This window comes from Oncorhynchus keta, chromosome 10, assembly GCF_023373465.1.
Source record: "Oncorhynchus keta strain PuntledgeMale-10-30-2019 chromosome 10, Oket_V2, whole genome shotgun sequence".
In the NCBI taxonomy this organism is placed as follows: domain Eukaryota; kingdom Metazoa; phylum Chordata; class Actinopteri; order Salmoniformes; family Salmonidae; genus Oncorhynchus; species Oncorhynchus keta.
The window spans coordinates 52,890,807-52,911,093 of NC_068430.1; the positions used below are offsets into that span (position 1 = coordinate 52,890,807).

At 40.8% G+C, this 20,287-nt stretch overlaps 1 protein-coding gene across 5 annotated transcripts in view; it reads right to left on the reverse strand.

Annotated features, from left to right (window-relative positions):
* Positions 1-1,949: 1,949 nt before the first annotated feature.
* Positions 1,950-20,287, reverse strand: part of tox2 (TOX high mobility group box family member 2) — a 140,750-nt gene continuing 122,412 nt past the window's right edge. For all 5 annotated transcript variants that reach the window (XM_035778582.2, XM_035778581.2, XM_035778580.2 and 2 more), the window contains 4 exons: positions 11,357-11,437; positions 6,164-6,562; positions 5,486-5,622; positions 1,950-2,603 (listed from right to left, as the gene is read on the reverse strand). In XM_035778582.2, the coding sequence (XP_035634475.1) occupies positions 2,561-2,603; positions 5,486-5,622; positions 6,164-6,562; positions 11,357-11,437 (660 nt within the window). In that variant the 3' untranslated portion in view covers positions 1,950-2,560. The remainder of the gene's footprint in view (positions 2,604-5,485; positions 5,623-6,163; positions 6,563-11,356; positions 11,438-20,287) is intronic.

Consider the following 20,287-nt stretch of genomic DNA (forward strand, 5'->3'; position numbering starts at 1 on the left):
TCCATTAAGAATGTATGACTGATTTTCATATAATGTGTGTCATATCACGAAGTGGCAGTCCACGTTTTCCAATTGTTCAATAATGATCTATTTGCCAATTCAATACTGCAAAGAGAGAGAGGGAGATGCCAGCCGCAAATGAATAAAACATAAAATGGCACGGTCGTGACAGTTCCCTTGAACAGCTCCCCACTCTCGTCTCTCTGGAAGACTTGTGTGCAATTGGGGTAAAATCTGTGTTTTGGATGGATGCCTGAGTTTGTGTACAGTACGTACGCCATGCATTTCTCTGTTCTCTTTCGCTCTGACTTGACGCCCACCACACCGTGCACCACTTTCACATAGCAGCAAAGCAAATTCAAGCCTGCATCTGTTCATGGTTACGGAGATAGTTTTAGGACAACATTCAGATTGGGCCGGTGTTGGTGTTAGCTCTAGCGACGACAGCTAATTAGTAAAGCCATGGCATTTGATTTGAGTCCAGCCATAAGACTAAAATGAAGTATAGGAAACATATGGAATGTTCTGGGTTGGAAACAAAAGAGAGATATTATGGAAGCATAAATGCCTTGTTTTAGGACATTGTCCAAGGGTTAAGTGGATGCCATTTTAGATCGGATACTTTACAGAAAGGGAAGAAAATAGAAGGTTTTGTGCTGTAAAAAAAGAGTCGGTGAAAGCCTGTTTCTCTTTTAACGTTTTTTTTTATTGATTTATTATGTAGATTTGAAATAAAATAAGCATTGTGACACAAAATAATGTCGCCCGGCGAGGAAAGAAAGAACCAGCATATAAATGTAAAAAAAAAAATGCAAACAAAAACAACTATCATCATCATCATCATCATCATCATCATCAAACCAAACATAAAAACAATGCAATTTGAATGAAATGCACCTCCATTGTATGAAGCAAAAATGATCTCATGTTCGTTCGTAAATAAGAAACCTGTCATAGCTGATGGGCAACTTGCAAAAAAAGCTTTAAAATAATTATCATTACTGGCTTTACAAATAAAACAACTACAATTGGCAGGTTTAAATGTTATTATATTTCAATTACAACAAAAAAGGAAATTATGCTACAGTGAAAATAAGAACATATATCTTTGTCATCAAACGCATTAATATTTATCACAAAACTTAAAGATGAGATCAACACAATAGAACACCTAAGAAGCTACTAGAAACCCACGGCTATGTTTCTGTGACATAACCATTAACATATAGCATTTTTAGTTTACCTCTTTATGTTGAGCGGCTGAAAATTGACAATTAACATGACCAGGTGAATTAAAAATAAAATCAACAAAGACAGTGGCCAAAAAATGTTTGAGGCAACACTGTTCACCTGTGAGTGTATGTGTCTACATCTCGCTCTTTCTTGTTCCCCTTTTCTCTCCCTTTCTGTCTCTTTTCTCTCTCTCTCTCTCTCTCTCTCTCTCCCTCTCTCTCTCTCTCTCTCTCTCTCTCTCTCTCTCTCTCTCTCTCTCTCTCTCTCTCTCTCTCTCTTTCTCTTGCTCTTTCCATTGAATGATCTGCGGGACCCATACTCTGTATTCGGTTTTAGATTGAACTTTATTGGGAAAAATCACACCAGTGAGCACAGATTTAATGCAAGATCGAGTGTGTGAAGTACTCCTCTGAAATCCACCTGCACAGGCTGTTAAAATTCACAATACACACACGCACAGGCCCACATGCATGTGCGCACGTCGTACGCACAGTCGCATACACATCCACACACACACAGACACACTGTTTTTTTTGTTTTTTTTTATTCAAACCAATGACTTACAGGTAATATTAAAGAAGAAGAAAAAAGCCATCTGGACTTTGAATTCCCAATTTGATCCCATAAAAGTGATATTTACAATCACACTGTGACAGCTTGGTAAACCTCCATTGGTCTTTCATATTACAAAAAAAGAATGTATTTAATTACTCCCCCGTCCCGTCCCGTCTCTTTGTATTAATATAAGTCACAGACCCTAAAGCAAAGCTACAGTAACATCAAGGCCTGTGTGCTGAAACCTACCAGAAGAGTATTTTCCCTACAGTACAGGGACTGTTATTGACAAAAGCAAATGTAGCAAGCAAGAAATAAATAAAAACAACAACAAGAAAACGAAACAAAATCAATTTAAATATGATTAAAAGGAGACGAAGGAGAAGAAGAAGGCTTTTTGCTCTTCTTATTCCAATTAAAGCTCAGTTTAGTCCCCGAGGGGGACTATTCTCATGGTAGTTCACTTTTTTTTTAAACTTTGAGACAAAGATGAGTGCTCTAGAATCAGGTGCGAAAGGAAAAATGCCTGGACATTTGTAAGTGCTTTGCGTAAAAAGTTTTTAAAAAAAGAGAGGGATCGCTAGTAGTCGTCAGAATTGCACAGATCCTTCAAAAAAAAAAAAATTACATTGACAATAAAAAGGTTGAGTTTTTGGTGGTGGTAGGGGTGGGTGGGTTGCGAGGGATGGGTCGGGGAGGTGGTGTGTGTGGTTGGGGGGGTGTTGAGGGCTGACTCCCTGGTGTCTTTTCTTGTTGACGGCGGCCTCCAGCTTCAAGTGAGGTAGAGTGGCTTGTCCCTAGCTATCATGCTGCCACTGAAAACGAGAAGAGAGGGAGATGGTGAGAAGAGACGGAATAGGAAAAAAAAACAACACAGACTCAGAGAGGTGATACTACTTACTCCCCCCCAAAAACCTGCAGATAGAAAACCTTAAAATGCTTCCCCTTTGAAGTACAGTAGGGACAGCTGTCAAACTAATATTAAAGAAATAAAGCTTGTCCTGTGGTTGTCGGAGTACACTCCAAACAGATGTTCCTAACAGAAGTTTCAATGATTATTCAGTGCCATAGCAGAAAAATGTACACTGAATATATTGACAGACATCTCAAAAGAAACAAGAGAGAAAGTATAATACGTGAATAATACATGTTCAATAAACTCAGCAAAAAAAGAAACGTCCTCTCACTGTCAACTGCGTTAATTTTCAGCAAACTTAACACGTGTAAATATTTGTATGAACATAACAAGATTTAGCAACTAAGACATAAACGGAACAAGTTCCACAGACATGTGACTAACAGAAATGGAATAACGTGTCCCTGAACAAAGGGGGGGGGGTCAAAATCAAAAGTAACAGTCAGTATCTGGTGTGGCCACCAGCTGCATTAAGTACTGCAGTACATTTCCTCCTCATGGACTGCACCAGGTTTGCCTGGTCTTGCTGTGAGATGTTACCCCACTCTTCCTCTAAGGCACTTGCAAGTTCCCGGACATTTCTGGGGGTGAATTTCACTATCCCTCACCCTCTGATCCCAAAGGTACTTAATCCGACCATCACCCCTGCTGAGACAAAACCGCAACTCGTCAGTGAAGAGCACTTTTTGCCAGTCCTGTCTGTCGGATCCAGCGATGGTGGGTTTGTATCCATAGGCGACGTTGTTGACGGTGATGTCTGGTGAGGACCTGCCTTACAACAGGCCTACAAGGCTAACCACTAGGCTACCCTGCCTACTGTCTGTAAGCTGTTAAGCTGTTAGTGTCTTCTCTCAGCCTATTGTGGACAGTCTGATGGAGGGATTGTGCGTTCCTTGTGTAACTCAGGCAGTTGTTGTTGCCATCCTGTACCTGTCCCGCAGGTGCGATGTTTGGATGTACCGATCCTGTGCAGGTGTTGTTACACGTGGTCTGCCACTGCGAGGACGATCAGCTGTCCGTCCTGTCTCCTTGTAGCGCTGTCTTAGGACTCCCACAGTACGGACATTGCAATTTATTGCCCAGGCCACATCTGCAGCCCTCATGCGTCCTTGCAGCATGCCTAAGGCATGTTCACACAGATGAGCAGGGACCCTGTGCATCTTTCTTTTGGTGTTTTTCAGTAGAAAGGCCTCTTTAGTGTCCTAACTGTGACCTTAATTTTTTTTATTTATTACATTTTACCTTTATTTTACTAGGCAAGTCAGTTAAGAACGAATTCTTATTTTCAATGACGGCCTAGGAACAGTGGGTTAACTGCCTGTTCAGGGGCAGAACGACAGATTTGTACCTTGTCAGCTCGGGGATTCGAACTTGCAACCTTTCGGATACTAGTCCAACGCTCTAACCACTAGGCTACCCTGCCTACTGTCTGTAAGCTGTCAGTGTCTTAACGGCCGTTCCACAGGTGCATGTTCATTAATTGTTTATGGTTCATTGAACAAGCATGGAAAACAGTGTTTTAACCCTTTACAATGAAGATCTGTGAAGTTATTTGGATTTTTACAAATTATCTTTGAAAGATAGGGTCCTGAAAAAGGGACATTTCTTGTTTTGCTGAGTTTAGTAATATTGATTCAATAGTATACTGAACAAAAATATAAATGCCACATGCAGCAATATGAAAGATTTACAGAGTTACAGTTCATATAAGGATATCAGTCAATTTAAACAAATTGCGATTGGTCTGCGGTTGTGAGGCCCGTTGGACGCACTGCCAAATTCTCTAAAATGACGTTGGAGGTGGCTTATGGTAGAGAAATTAACATTAATTTCTCTGGCAACAGCTCTGGTGGACATTCCTGAAGTCAGCATGCCAATTGCACACTCCCTCAAAACTCGAGACATCTGTGGCATTGTGTTGTGACAAAACAGCACATTTAAGAGTGGCTTTTTATTGTCCCCAGCACAAGGTGTACCAGTGTAATTAATGACCATGCTGTTTAATCAGCTTCTTGATGTGCCACACCTGTCAGGTGGATGGATTATCTTGGCAAAGGAGAAATGCTCACTAACAGGGACGTAAACAAATGTGTGCACAACATTTGAGAGAAATAAGCTTTTTGTGGGTATTGAACATTTCTGGGATCTTTTATTTTAGCTCATGAGACCAACACTTTACATGTTGTGTTTATATTTTTGTTCATTCAAAGGTGATATATGGAGGCCTCAGAGGTTGTTTCAGCATATTAAGTAGCACAACTATGTGTACTTATCTAAGGTTTACTCAGTAGAATCAACAATATTTTTATTTAGTTGGCTAAGCCAGAGTTATGTACTAAAGCGTTGAATTTTCAAGGGGCACATGAGTCGTATCAAACGCACTTTCATATGCAGTAGATAGCTGAGCCAACATTGAGGACTGAAATGGTGCAAAGTAAATTCAAAGATATAGGCCTACAAAGTGCCGTAGTCTCAAAAACATGTTTTTATTAACATTTGAGCCAGCATTAAATAATAAAACTATGTATTCAAGGGCATTCAACAAAGTCATTTCATTTGAACAGTTAAGCTAATATAAAATAATACTATCTCTGACAGTTTATCGTATATAGGTTAAGGCAAGTACTGGACTAAAGAATCATTCTGAATGGAAAATCTCCATTGAAATAATTTCTTGGTCCTGACCTAGCCTTAATTCGGTTCAGGGAAACTTGCCCTATTCTAGTATTGGAATTAACAATAATTTCCTATACAAAGCCGATACTGGTCTGGGCTGCTCACCTGCAGTGGTTGCCACCGCACTCCCTATCGCAGTATTCACTGTCCCAATCGTGGCTTTGTCTACCCCCAGGGTTGGGGGCCGCCGGGGACTGGGAACCCACACTTTTCTGGTACTCAGACTGTAGGTGGGAGAATCCCTATAGGAGACGGGGAGAGAGAGGCCATGGCATTATAGTTTTAGTTTCTGACAACTTATCCTGGCCATATGGAGAGGGGACAATGCTAGAGAAAAGTAGGGGGAGGGGATGGAGAGAGAGGGAGATAGGTTTGCTCTTTACTTTTGGTCCGAATGCCAAATTCTGTTACATTTTAATTTTAGATTAGTCGAATTGCTAATTGGTTTGGCAACATAATACCTCAAGGGAGCCAATAACATGTACAGTACATTTGAATTTAAAAGAGAGAGAGGAGTGGGAGGGAGAGAGAGAGGAGAATAAAGAGAGGCAGGAAGAGATTTTTATTAAACATCATCTGGGTAGAATGTATACATGCTTGATGCAAATATGAGGAACATAAATGTTTTTATTTTATTTTTTATTATTATATATTTTTTTGGCCCATACTGTTCACACTAGCATATACTACAAAGTAAGCATGTCCACTATTCCTTCAAATAATTTAGTGCACAAGTGATATGTGATATGCTGGTGATATCGGCACTCTCCGAGTCACACTAACCTGCTGTCCAGGAGGTGGTGAGTGAAGGGAGGCCTGGAGTCCCATCTGGTGGGAGATGATTGGCTGGGACTGGCCGTGCTGCATGCGGATTGGCTGGTTGAGGAGGGAGCTCTGGTGCAGGGAGAGCTGTTGGTGCAGGGGTGGGCTGATCTGGAAGGAGGAGGGGGGAGAGGCACTAATGCTGGGCAGCATCTGGGACTGGCTGAGGGTCCGGGAAAGTGCATGACGCGGCGCCCCAGCGTAGCTCTGCAGGTCCGACAGGGGGAATCCCCCCGGCCCCAGACTGTACGGGGAGGAGGGCTGGGGTGGCACACTGTACAGGGGCGGATTGGGGGGCATCATGTGGGAGGAAGGCTGGCTCGTCTGGGCACCTTTTGTCTCCACCGGGTCATTGTAGGTCTGAGGGTGGAGGGGAAGACAAAAGGGACAAAAAGTACAGTTAATATAACTATACACTACTGACATACACTGAGTTTACAAACATTAGGAACACCTGCTTTTTCCATGACATGGGCTGACCAGGTGACCAGGTGAATCCAGGTAAAGGCTATTGATGTCACTTGTTAAATCCACTTCAATCAGTGTAGATGAAGGGGAGGAGCCAGGTTTTTTAAGCTTTGAGACAATTGAGACATGGATTGTGTATGTGTGCTATTCAGATGGTGATTGGGCAAGACAAAAGATTTAAGTGTATATTGAGAACATATATTACACACTATATAATATATAACACCACTAGGTTTGTGGACAGAGGGAGAAAAAGGAAAGTTCAGATGATATAATATATTGTGCAATTAATTTATATTGCTGAAATACACTGTATCTTAATGCAAATAATGTTACACAACTCATTTATATCGGCGAGATACAGGTATGTCAACGCAAATATAGTAACCAGTTCATTATACAACCAAAACACTATATTGGTAGAACATATGAATATGTCATACATTCAGGTCCCTCTATGTGAGAATCATGTTGTTCGGTTCATTTCAGCCTGGGAGTCGTATCCACTGATGTACGTGCTTTATTTCATTCGACTTTCCATCCTTTCATAGACTTTAAATGGCAATATATATGTATACATTGCTGTGGTATGAAATATGTCCAGGCCCTCTCGTTAACAGTTGTTGACGTGATCTATCGCCGTCTGCTATTTGGTCATGGCGTACATATATTGAAAAGAGCCAGAGAAATAATCAATGGAAAGATGGATAGATGAGTGAAGATGAGAGAGATACACTGCAGGGTCAAGTGGAAAATGAAATGATGAAGAATGAACTATATGACTCTATACTATACTACCATACTATATACTGTACTGCAATATACTAATCTATCGCTATTCCATGAACAACAGGAGATGATTATTTGTTCACATATTGAAATGTGATACTCCCACCTTAAAGGGACAAGGTAAGGAAACCAGTATGTCATTTTGTAATTTGGGTGAACTATCCCTTTATGTGTCCCTTGGTGGGTTGAAAAGCAGAAAACACCACTTTGACTTTTTGAATGAATGAAACTCATTAACTTTGGGGCTTTTCACTGTAGCCATCAAGCTCCATTTGTGTGCGAGTACCTTTTCCACCAACATAGATTATCAGCGTGCGTCACAAACAAAATGGCAACAGGTGCACGCCAAACGCACGGAGCACGTGACTCGTCCAGAACGACACTCTGTCGACTTCCAATTACCTTCAATTTCTCTCTCCTTGATTCCCACTTCCTTTGAAAAGACTCTCTCGTCAGCAATTAAAACACACTATTTAAAGAGGACTCCCTTTGAATGGCTAGATGTACTATGTGTCTTGTTCTGAGTGGTTGTGATTGCATAGTAGATTTGACGTTTTTTCTGTCTGTTTTAATTTCTTTTAAATGCCTGCCAATCTGCTAACGCATCAATCAAGCCTCTGAATATGAGATTTGTCAGAAATAAATATTTAATTACGCAAACGAGCGATGAGAATGGTCTTTATTAAAGGGAAAAAAACTTCACAGGGAAAGAAAGAGGTTGATGAATAATCTGTACATGCATTAATCAAGGCACTTGTTTTGGGCTTGTAAGCCTTGGAGGAAGTGTGAGGCAATGGGGACCGGTGGGAGGGTGTTTAACATGGTAATGCAATTTGGGTTTGTGTGAAAGGAAAACAATGGAGTGAAGACATGGAAATTGAGAAAATAGGTGCTTGGCACTCAGACTGGCACATGAAAAATATTAGTATTTCATGATTCAATCCTGTATTATGCATTTAACCTGGTTCTGAATATGTATATCAGGGTTGATCTACTACATTGGATTCATAGTGTAATTTTACAAGCTTGAACATTTGGAAAACATGGACATTAATTGATTCTCAGATGTTGTCTGAAGTCTATATATTAGAATACATGGTCAAGTTTTAGATATTTAAATATATAGAGGAAAGATGAAAGGTTTGAACAATGATTGGATGAAGCTACCGCTGCACCATTGAGAGCATCTTGCCTGGCTGCATCACCGCTTGGTACGGTAACTGCAAGGCACCAGACCACAAGGCGCTACAGAGGGTAGTGAGTACCGCCCAGGACTGGGGCTGATCTCCCTGCCATCCAGGACTGCTAGGCCAGGCGGTGTCAGAGGAAGGCCCCCAAAAAATGTCAATGACCCAAACCATAGACTGTTCTCTTCGCTACCGCAAGGCAAGTGGTACCACAGCACCAAGTCTGGAACCAACAGGGCCCTGGACAGCTTCTACCCCCCCAAGCGATAAGACTGCTAAATAGCTAATCAAATGGCTACCTGGACTACCTGCATTGACCCTTTTTTTGCTCTCTTGCACTGACTCTATGCACACACACACTGGACTCTACTCACACTGACACCTACACACACTACATACTGACTAAGTAACACTGACATCATCTTTGAGGAAGCGGCAATGAGGTGACCCATAATGATTGTAATTGAGATCAGCTGTGTGGGAGAATTTAACGCGTTCTGATGGTTTAACGAGACATCAGCTGGCGATAATCTAGTGCCATCGATGTTTGCAATACACCCCTTTTTATTTGAGTGTATTCCAATACATTCTGTAGGCTAGCCATTAGCCTGCCCATTTAAACTTAAAGGTGTGAAAAGCAATATTAGGCTACTGCGTTTCCCTGGCTGAGTTGATTAGTTGATTTGGGCCATCAATTGATTGACAGATGTAGACCTACTGTAAAACGATAAACTTTCCTGCAGTGTGGATGCTAGCCAACATTTTATAGTTAGGTTAACGTACAATTTTTCAATTTAGTTAGGCTATGGTGTTTGGTGTGGATTGAAAGCCTGTATTGTGTGGCTTTAATATTTCATTTCGTAAAGCTGTCAAGATGTTTATGCATTTGAGCCTATCCAAAGACGATTTCATTGAGCTGAGACACTTTTCTCTGATGTGTAAATTACCAGACTATTCGTTTTACTTCTTGGAATCATTGAAATAAATGGAATTAACTTGTGGGGCTAATGGACTGCGTTTAGACAAGCAGCCCAATTCCGATGTTACTTTTTCACTAATTGGCATTTTGATCAATCCGACCAGCTCTGAAAAAGATCTGATGTGAAAAGATTTGGATGTTGGTCAAAAGACCAATTAGTGGAAAAGTTATCAGAATTGGGCTGCCTGTCTAAACATAGCCATTTAGGCTCAGGCTTGTCACTAGATCGCCCAGCATTGGGTATGAACTCTTGAGGCTCGACACCAGCGCACACTGCTTAGACCAATGCGCTACGGTACACAAATACTCAGCAAGCTCTAAGAATGCTATGAATATTGATGATACATAGGCATACTTTTTGTTTTTGTTTCTTAAGTCCTCCCTAAACCATGGCCCGCCCTTAACCTTAACCATTTGGAATGAACTGTTAACCTTTGAGTCGTTTCTTTTTGTTTTAACCCTGTAACAATGCAGAATTAACACTGTGACCACACACATTTAATGCGTCGAAAATAAACATTCATCCAGGAGTCTAAGGGCAGTGGGGCCAGATTCAAACCCATGCTGACTCTGGCATATGTGTCAGGGTAAACAGCTGTAACCGCTGGGCCACACAGGCACTGAGGTAACCCATAATTAATTCTGCTTATTGCTTGCCTTCAACATATAATACATTAATTAATCTAACAAACAGATTTTTCCCAACAAGGGAAAGGATACCTAGTCAGTTGTACAACAGAATGCCTCTTACACATTTAACCCAACCCCTCTGAATCAGAGAGGTGCGGGGGGGGCTGCCTTAATCATCATTGGACTAACTGCCTTGTTCAGGGGCAGAACGACCGACTTTTACCTTGTTGGCTCAGGGATTCGATCCAGCAACCTTTCAGTTAATGGCCCAATACTCTAACCACTAGGATATCTGCCACCCCACACAAATATGTACATTTCTTAAAATACACATACGAATTCACACGAGACGCTCTGTAGCCTGCACGAAGCCTACAGAAGGTACAATGCATTGTATACAAACACCGCCTCCAGCTGCCCCCTGGTGGCAATTCTAAATATTTCTTCAAATCCTCCTGCTACAGGATTATTTTTCTCCTGCAACGAAAGGGGTCAAATTTTGATCCAACCTCTGTATCAAATCTCATCTCCAACAACCCAGGATATAGTCAAATAAACAATCCTCAGGCAGCCCACACATTTGTCTCTCATTCAAAAACAGACACAAGTAGGTGGCACCATGCTAGGTAATTCCCACTTCTGCTTCCACATACGCAAGCATGAACACACACAGGTAAACACACACACAAACAAGCACACACACACATACATACATACATACATACATACATACATACATACATACATACATACATACATACATACATACATACATACATACATACATACATACAGTACTTAAGAACACACACATACTGTATACACCTTCACTCTCTCCCACACAGACACACACACAACACAAACACACCTTTCATCCCTCCCTCACTCGCTGTGTTGCAAATAACACAGGCAAATAAAGGAGTGTGTGTGTGTTTGGGCCCTAATTTTCACTGTTCTCTTCGGAGCACACACACACCCAATCCTCAAACGGCACCGCACGGAGATCCTCCCCCGGGATGAGAGAGGAATTCTCCATCTAATTTATCATCCCTTATATCGCCGCTGACCCATGTATATCAGAGATATGACCTCCGCCGTTACCTTGGAAACCAGACTGGCTCGGTACGCAGCCAGGGCTTTCAGGTACTCCTTCTTGGCAGCCTCTGTTTTCCTCTTGTAGCCCTGCGAGATACAACCAGAAACAAAGCAGTGGTCAGTGACAAGGCGTTTGGGCTAGGCTAGGCATTTTACATGATGTTTTAGTCATTTAGCAGATGGTCCTTTTTAGGCTAGGCATTTTATATCACATAAATGTCATTTAGCGGACATTCTTTTTTTTAAGGCTAGGCTAAGGCTAAAAGCCATGGGGTCCTGTTCAGGAGGGTGTTACAGATAGAAATGTTTAGGTTGAATAGAGGATTTGGTCAGTTCTATTCGTTATATTTCTATCTGCACTGTTCTGAGCATTTTGCCACACTGAATTTACCCCTGGTCCCGTCCCAACCTAGAAAACACCATCATTTACTCCACGATGCACATAATGTCAACGCCATGTGAAAATAAAACATAAACATGATATCACCCCATTCAGTTTTGTGTCGGTTTTCCCACAGTCATTGAAAATGTGAGGTGTTTAGAGTGAGAGGGATGATGAAATTAAGGCAGAGAGCCAGACTTTAAAAAACACTATTCTGCATTTTGCCTCTCTGTCTTTGTCTCCATTTAAAACACACACATTGCTAAATCAGAGTTGATGTCCCATCAAAGCATCAAGACGAGATGAAAATTCCAGACAGCATTAGCACGAGGCAATAGGGATCCGCCGAAACGAACCTCAAATGATGCGTTCAGAAGGGCAATTCAAGTTAATGTAATAGGGTGTCAGTCATGTGCGGTTGCTAGCGGTTGCTAGCGTTTGCTGAGGCTGAGACTGAGGCCCCCGTTCCTTTTTGATGGTAAGAAAACAAGTGCCAAGTCCATCCCTAGATTGATAAGAAAGTCCTTTACTATGTCCCAAATGGCATCCTATTTCCTACATAGTGCACTACTTTTGACCAGAGCCATATGGGCCCGGGTCAAATGTAGTGCACTATGTAGGTAATAAGGTTCCATTTGTGACGCATCCATCAGATTTGGGCTTCTCTTGGGAGTTCTTCTATACAACAGACTGCATAAGCAGATCGAGGATAATTAAAGTTCTCTTCATAGAGCCCCTCTGTGGTCTTAAAGACAGGTCATTCTCTTTGAAAGAGATGGGCTAGAATTACCATGAGGTATTCATGCGTTGCAAATGTACATAGACAAGACAGAAATGCACATATGGGCACGCTCACATGTACACACTGAAAGGTGCAGACACAGGCATCCCATATGAAAATCTCAGTTTTTTTTCTTCTTAAATTTCCTGTGAAACCATATTTTGAAATTGTATTAAATTAAGAGTTCACATGTTAACACCACCTTTTCACCTGTGAGGAGAATAACATGTTTTTACATCACATGTGATTTGCAGTTTCACATGTTAAAATATATCACATATCAGATGTGAAAATGTCCCTTTTACATGTGGAATTGCAAGTTCAAATGTGACAATCACGTTGGCTCGCTAGCTAATATTACGTGTATGATTTGTGTAGTAATATTAATTGTATCTCAGAGCTATTTGCATTGCTAGTTATAGCCTAATGTTAGCTATCTAGATTCATGCAGGGTAGTAACGTTATAAATTGGGATTATGGTTAATTGTTTAGCCAGCTAGCTACATGTCTAAACAAAAGACTCTACTATGTGAATAACCATTTCACTACACCTTCTGTATCCTGTGCATGTGACAAATATGTGTTTACCAGAGACAGTAATGTGAAGAACATGACCTGCACCAAAGTCAAATTAGGATATAACGTTAGGCCAATGAGACAGTCCAAGTTCTAAAAATTTTTGGTAGAATGCACTGTGTCATGTAAAAGAGAAATATCCGCATGAGCTCAGCCATCCACATAAAGAGGCGCACAAGCAGTTATTGGACTGAGAACATTTTCATGCTGTAATTTTTTTTTACAACATGACGTCCCAACCAGAACACAATCAGAATGATTGGGAACTATTTCACGCTTGGAAGATTTTTTTACATGACACTCGGCTTTTATTTCATCACACTCACAACCGTAAGCTATTTTCTATAATTGGCTCACCATTAACTTGTAAATAATTATCTTGTTGTGAGTTTATTTTCCTTTAATAATGAAGACAAATGAGCTATAGTGAAGATGTTGTCAGCTACGTGATACGGTCATCATTTGAACTGGCTAGCCAGCTAGCTTAACATTAGCTAGCTAGCTAACAAGCTAAAAACAAAGCAAAACATTGTTTAGAAAGTTGCTTTTAGTTGCCTAGTTTGATAGATTGACATATACTAAATTCATTTTTAAACGGGTGGATTTAACTAGGGGGCAGTATTTTTTCTAACTAGGGGGCAGTATTTTCATTTTTGGATAAAAAACGTTCCCGTTTTAAACAAGATATTTTGTCACGGAAAGATGTTCGAATATGCATATAATTGACAGCTTTGGATAGAAAACACTCTGACGTTTCCAAAACTGCAAATATATTGTCTGTGAGTGCAACAGAACTGATGTTACAGGCGAAACCCAGATAAAAATCCAATCAGGAAGTGCCGCATTTTTTAAAACCGCCTCATGCCAATGACTCCTTATATGGCTGTGAATGAGCTACGAATGAGCTTACGTTTTCTACGTATTCCCCAAGGTGTCTACAGCATTGTGACGTCTTTTTACGCATTTATGTTGAAGAATAGCCACCAATTGTGCAAGTTCTCCCACTTAAAAATATGAGAGAGGCCTGTAATTTTCATCATGGGTACACTTCAACTATGACAGACAAAATGAGAAAAAAAATCCAGAAAATCACATTGTAGGATTTTTAATTTAATTTATTTGCATATTATGGTGGAAAATAAGTATTTGGTCAATAACAAAAGTTTATCTCAATACTTTGTTATATACCCTTTGTTGGCAATGACAGAGGTCAAATGTTTTCTGTAAGTCTTCACAAGGTTTTCACACACTGTTGCTGGTATTTTGGCCCATTCCTCCATGCAGATCTCCTCTAGAGCAGTGATGTTTTGGGGCTGTTGCTGGGCAACACGGACTTTCATCTCCCTCCAAAGATTTTCTATGGCTTGGCCACTCCCAGGACCTTGAAATGCTTCTTACGAAACCACTCCTTCGTTGCCCGGGCGGTGTGTTTGGGATCATTGTCATACTGAAAGACCCAGCCACGTTTCATCTTCAATGCCCTTGCTGATGGTAGGCTTTGTTACTTTGGTCCCAGCTCTCTGCAGGTCATTCACTAGGTCCCCCCGTGTGGTTCTGGGATTTTTGCTCACCGTTCTTGTGATCATTTTGACCCCACGGGGTGAGATCTTGCGTGGAGCCCCAGATCGAGGGAGATTATCAGTGGTCTTGTATGTCTTCTATTTCCATATAATTGCTACCACAGTTGATTTCTACAAACCAAGCTGCTTACCTATTGCAGATTCAGTCTTCCCAGCCTGGTGCAGGTCTACAATTTTGTTTCTGGTGTCCTTTGACAGCTCTTTGGTCTTGGCCATAGTGGAGTTTGGAGTGTGACTGTTTGAGGTTGTGGACAGGTGTCTTTTATACTGATAACAAATTCAAACAGGTGCCATTAATACAGGTAACGAGTGGAGGACAGAGGAGCCTCTTAAAGAAGAAGTTACAGGTCTGTGAGAGCCAGAAATCTTGCTTGTTTGTAGGTGACCAAATACTTATTTTCCACCATAATTTGCAAATAAATTCATTACAAATCATACAATGTGATTTTCTGGATTTGTTTTTCTAATTTTGTCTGTCATAGTTGAAGTGTACCTATGATGAAAATTACAGGCCTCTCATCTTTTTAAGTGGGAGAACTTGCACAATTGGTGGCTGACTAAATACTTTTTTGCCCCACTGTACATGTGAAAATTGATTTAGCAGTTGTACATGTATGAAACATTTACATCTGAAAATATTTTTACATGTGTTTTTTACATGTCTTTTTACATGTGTTTTACTTTTACATGTGGAATTGCAAGATCATATATGGGGGTTAAATAATGTTATCCTCCTCACATGTGAAAAGTTGGGGTTAACATGTGGCAGTAGCAATGTTTCCACATGTGGAATTGCAAAGTCTATAATGCCATTCTTTACTTTGCCTACCTGAGTATAACAATAATTCAAATGATCATTTCTTATTTTGAGCTATCCACTCCATTATTATTGTCGTCCTCCATGGTGTTGCATTGATATACATGCATCTTAGCGCTACCACTAGGGGTTGACATTCAGAGTGTTACTGCTGCAGGCACATGTCTCTCTTCATATGTTGTTCTGTGACCATTGGAAAAGAACAGAGAATGCTATCTCTTATTTATTATCCTGTATTCCGAATTTGTAAGCATGATCACGTTTTCAAAATGTAGAGATAGCATGTTTAATTAAACTGTGGTGAGTTTTCTGCTCATTTTTATGTATAATTTAAATACCGACACCAGTAGAAATCACAAAGTTCTCAATTTCTCATTTTTCTCAGCCTCTACAAAGAGACCATCTTGATTTGAACAGACACTATTCTGAGATTGTGAGAAATGAATAATAAATATACATTGGAAGAGAAACCCAGTGAAAATAATCTTTCCGTGTCTCCTTATTGATCGCGTTAAAATCAAAATCAGTGTCTAATGGTCTAATAGCTGTCTTCTTCCATGGAAAGAACACGGTTCAAACCTCACTGGTACAAAAGCACACGTGAAACTTAGAATATCACATGTGAAATCATGTGTTTGAGTCAAACGTGTAAGAAAACCAAATGTTTTTCCCCAAAACATTTGTTGTAAGGGATGAGACACGTGCACTCAAACACGCGCAAACAAGCACACAAACACACACTCGTATGCATACACACACACACACACACACACAAATCACAAATGCAAACTCGCACTGCAGCCTTCTATAGGTGGAGGAAAATAAGTTCTTGCCCCAAGAAATGATGTTTATCCTCCCATATAATGATATATTTGCATTATTCCATTCTCTCCAGCTATATCATCCTTTCCATTATGGCATGAATGTCAAAATAGAGTGAAAGTGATGGGAGAAGAGGGAGGAGGGGGAGTGAACCCATTTATGGCAGACATGATATTATATCATTCCTCTCTGCTTTGTTTCCACAATTCATATACAAATCTGTAAATATAAACCCCCAAAATCTGTAAACAGAAACTTATTCCTCGAACAAGAAATAAAAAACAGACTGTGATGATATTTCCAGGTTAAAAGTTGCGACCTTAACGCCTCACCCCTTAAATATTGATAGAGCCAGCGCTGCCTATTTAATGAACCCCAAAGTACTCCCAGCAGCTTTAATTTCAAATTAATTTAACACAGCTAATGATTCGCCCGACGACGGATACTTTTAAATAAATTACCATGCCTAAGGATTCTCTAATTATTCCAAAGTGAGTGGATTCATTAGCAATTGAAGCCGTCAGAGGCTGCAGGTCGGGATGAATTAGAAATAACAAAGCTTCGAGGGAGCATATGCTGCGGTCGTAATCCTGACACGGGGTGGGGGGTGTCCCGCAACAATTAGCCGGTAATTGTACCTTAATGAAATGTTCTTGTTTGATAACCAGTTAATTATAGGAGACAATAACTCCCGAACCCCTCCTGACATCGACTGAGCGATTACCCCCCCCCATCCCAACCCAAGCAGAAACAACCTGTGTGGGTACGAGGGGTGTCAGGGTTTGAGACAGGTTTAAGTCTAGCCGAGGCATTGATGGGATCACCTATAGCTAGCTGACTGATTCACACAGGGGGGGAGGGAGGGAGGGAGTGGGGTAGAGGGAGGGAGTGGGAGAGAGAAATAGAAAGAGAGAGAAGGTGGAAAAGAGAGGGGGAATTGAAGGAGGTAGTGAAGGAGAGGGGAATAGAAGGAGGTAGTGAAGGAGAGGGGAATAGAAGGAGGTAGTGAAGGAGAGGGGAATAGAAGGAGGTAGTGAAGGAGAGGTGAATAGAAGGAGGGGGAAAGAGAGGGAGATTGAAGGAGGTAGTGAAGGAGGGGGGAATAGAAAGAGGTAGTGAAGGAGAGGGGAATAGAAGGAGGTAGTGAAGGAGAGGGGAATAGAAGGAGGTAGTGAAGGAGAGGGGAATAGAAGGAGGTAGTGAAGGAGAGGGGAATAGAAGGAGGTAGTGAAGGAGAGGGGAATAGAAGGAGGTAGTGAAGGAGAGGGGAATAGAAGGAGGTAGTGAAGGAGAGGGGAATAGAAGGAGGTAGTGAAGGAGAGGGGAATAGAAGGAGGTAGTGAAGGAGAGGGGAATAGAAGGAGGTAATGAAGGAGAGGGGAATAGAAGGAGGTAGTGAAGGAGAGGGGAATAGAAGGAGGTAGTGAAGGAGAGGGGAATAGAAGGAGGTAATGAAGGAGAGGGGAATAGAAGGAGGTAGTGAAGGAGAGGGGAATAGAAGGAGGTAGTGAAGGAGAGGGGAATAGAAGGAGGGGGAAAGAGAGGGAGATTGAAGGAGGTAGAGCGATCAAGAAATAATACGAGAGAAAGAGAGATAAAAAGAGGGAGATACAGAGAACCGTTTTGTTTGAAAGCTTGTTTTTTTTTGCCAGAACGACAGTTTCCCTCTCTCTCTTATGACCTTTCACGGAATCACACTTACAACACAACAGACTCAATTAAATAAAGCTAAGTACTACTATCCCCTTTACAACTGTCTTTCCTTTATAGACGTAAAACTGGGGATTGATCTTAATCTAAACCACAAAAAGAAGAACATTTCATTCTGTATTTGGGGGGCGGCTCGAACACATTGTCACCTTGAGGAATAACAAAGGCAAATTCAATGATTGATCTGAGACAACAAAGCAGGGACCCCAGGGGTTTAAATACTCTATGTGAGAAAACAGCTGAAAACAGCTGAATAAAAGAGGCTACGAACATAAAATACATGAAAAAAAACATGCCTCTAATACACTCAAGGACAACTTGGCAAAAATAAATCATGCAGTACAACAGAATTAAACATGAACCGAACTCAAAGAAGTATATAGTTTATGATGTAAATCTGATACTTAATAAGATACAGTGCTGGTATCTTTTCATTTGGATAGGGAATTGCTTGTTTTCTAACACAGGTAATTGGAAACAGAGGGCATTCCTTTGTTTAAAAAAAAATGTCTGAGGCAAGAGAATGTGTTGACATTCTAGTTATACTGGCTCTGGAAGGTCAGTGACATTAAAGTACAACCCATCAGTACTGTAGAACTGACATGACAGCCAAACACTAAAAAAAATGGCACTCATCAGTTTGAGAGGGGAGATAAAACTATTTTTTGGGGGGGGAAGACTGAAAATGTCTGTTTTAAGTATAGAAATAAACAGTCTAGAACAGACATAGCTCTCAGTTTCATTTCCAAGGCCCTTCCAATATGGAGGCCTATTTTATTTGATACATTGTTGCTGATGAAAAAGTATTTTGAATAGAATTGATGATGTCATTCAGAGGAAGGTCCTCCCCTGCGCATAATCTAGGTGTGTAAACATCTACTTTGTATCATGATGTATTGTCATCTTGAGTAGATTTGTGGCCTCTGTGGGCTAAAGAATGTGATTTAACACAAGAGCCAAACCAAAATCAAGTACAATTAGATGTAGAACAACATCTCAAATTATAATGCAATGGTGGAGTTGCCCTTTAACAGTCATTTTGACAGATAGTCCTCCTGTGAAGGACAACCCCTATTCTATTTCATCTTTGTTTGGAGACAAAAATGACCTCAGAAAAATAATACAGGGTGCTGAACACAACCTGTATGGTTGAAAGAGCCATGACACCAGAGGGTTAAGAACCCAGCAAACAATAACATTTCAGGAACAGATGTCCTTGAGGCGGATTCAAGGACGAGGCAATTGCTAATCTTGTATTCTCAGCATGATCAAATCACCAGGCAACAGATATAAATAAAAGGACAGGAAATGAGGAATTCACATTCAAGGGTGTCAGGAGCGAAATGAAGATTCATGCTGAAGAGGGCCTAGTGAAGGAGGCAAAAATTGACTGCAAATAAAAGCACAACCAGTCTCCAAAGTCCAGCTGTATAAAGTAGGTTTGGGGAAAAACACACTTATGGTGTGAGATACGGTGTGCGGTGGCAAACAGGCTGCACTTCGTCATAGAGACAGGTGCTTTTATTTGACACGCAATAGGCCCCTGCCTGACTGGATATTCTAAAAATATGAGTTTTGTCTGGGACCGGCATCATCAGACTGTCTCATTTTCCATTCATTTCAGCAAGTCATTTGTTACTATTGGCCCCTTTGACTTTTTCCTCCAGGGCTGGAATGCAAAAATGAAAGCAAAGAAAATGTACCGAAGAAGTTTTGTTTGAAAAACTTGACATTCCTGGTTGTGAGTTTAATCAATACAGGGTAGTAGTTTCGCTGTAATTACACTACACATGCATTGCCATTGTAATCGATCTGTAATAATGACATTGACATTGAGTATGTACTTCATGAACCACCCATTGTTCCATCCATCATACACACCGAATATTCCACAATTCAAAGATAGTTCAAATCAAGCTTTGATTTTGGAGTGAACTCTGTACCAATATTTGTGACTACAAATTAGATGTATTTTTTCTTTGTGCCTTTATTCTGCCTTACTCCTCCTCTATGGCCGTAACAAAACTAAGATGTGTTTGTTGTGTGTTTACCTATTGTTTTCTGTGTGAATATGAAATGTCTTTCTTTTGACAGGAGTTTCTGTGGTCCTTCTGTTCTGACAGACGTGTGAGGTTGTGGTGGGAGATAACTGTTTACTTACATTTAACTACATTGTGATTATGGTAAGTACGCTGTTGCTTAGTTATACTGTAGGCTCTGGCTTGAACAAACCATCTGAAGTGAAGGTTGGCCTTGCCTGTACAGTACC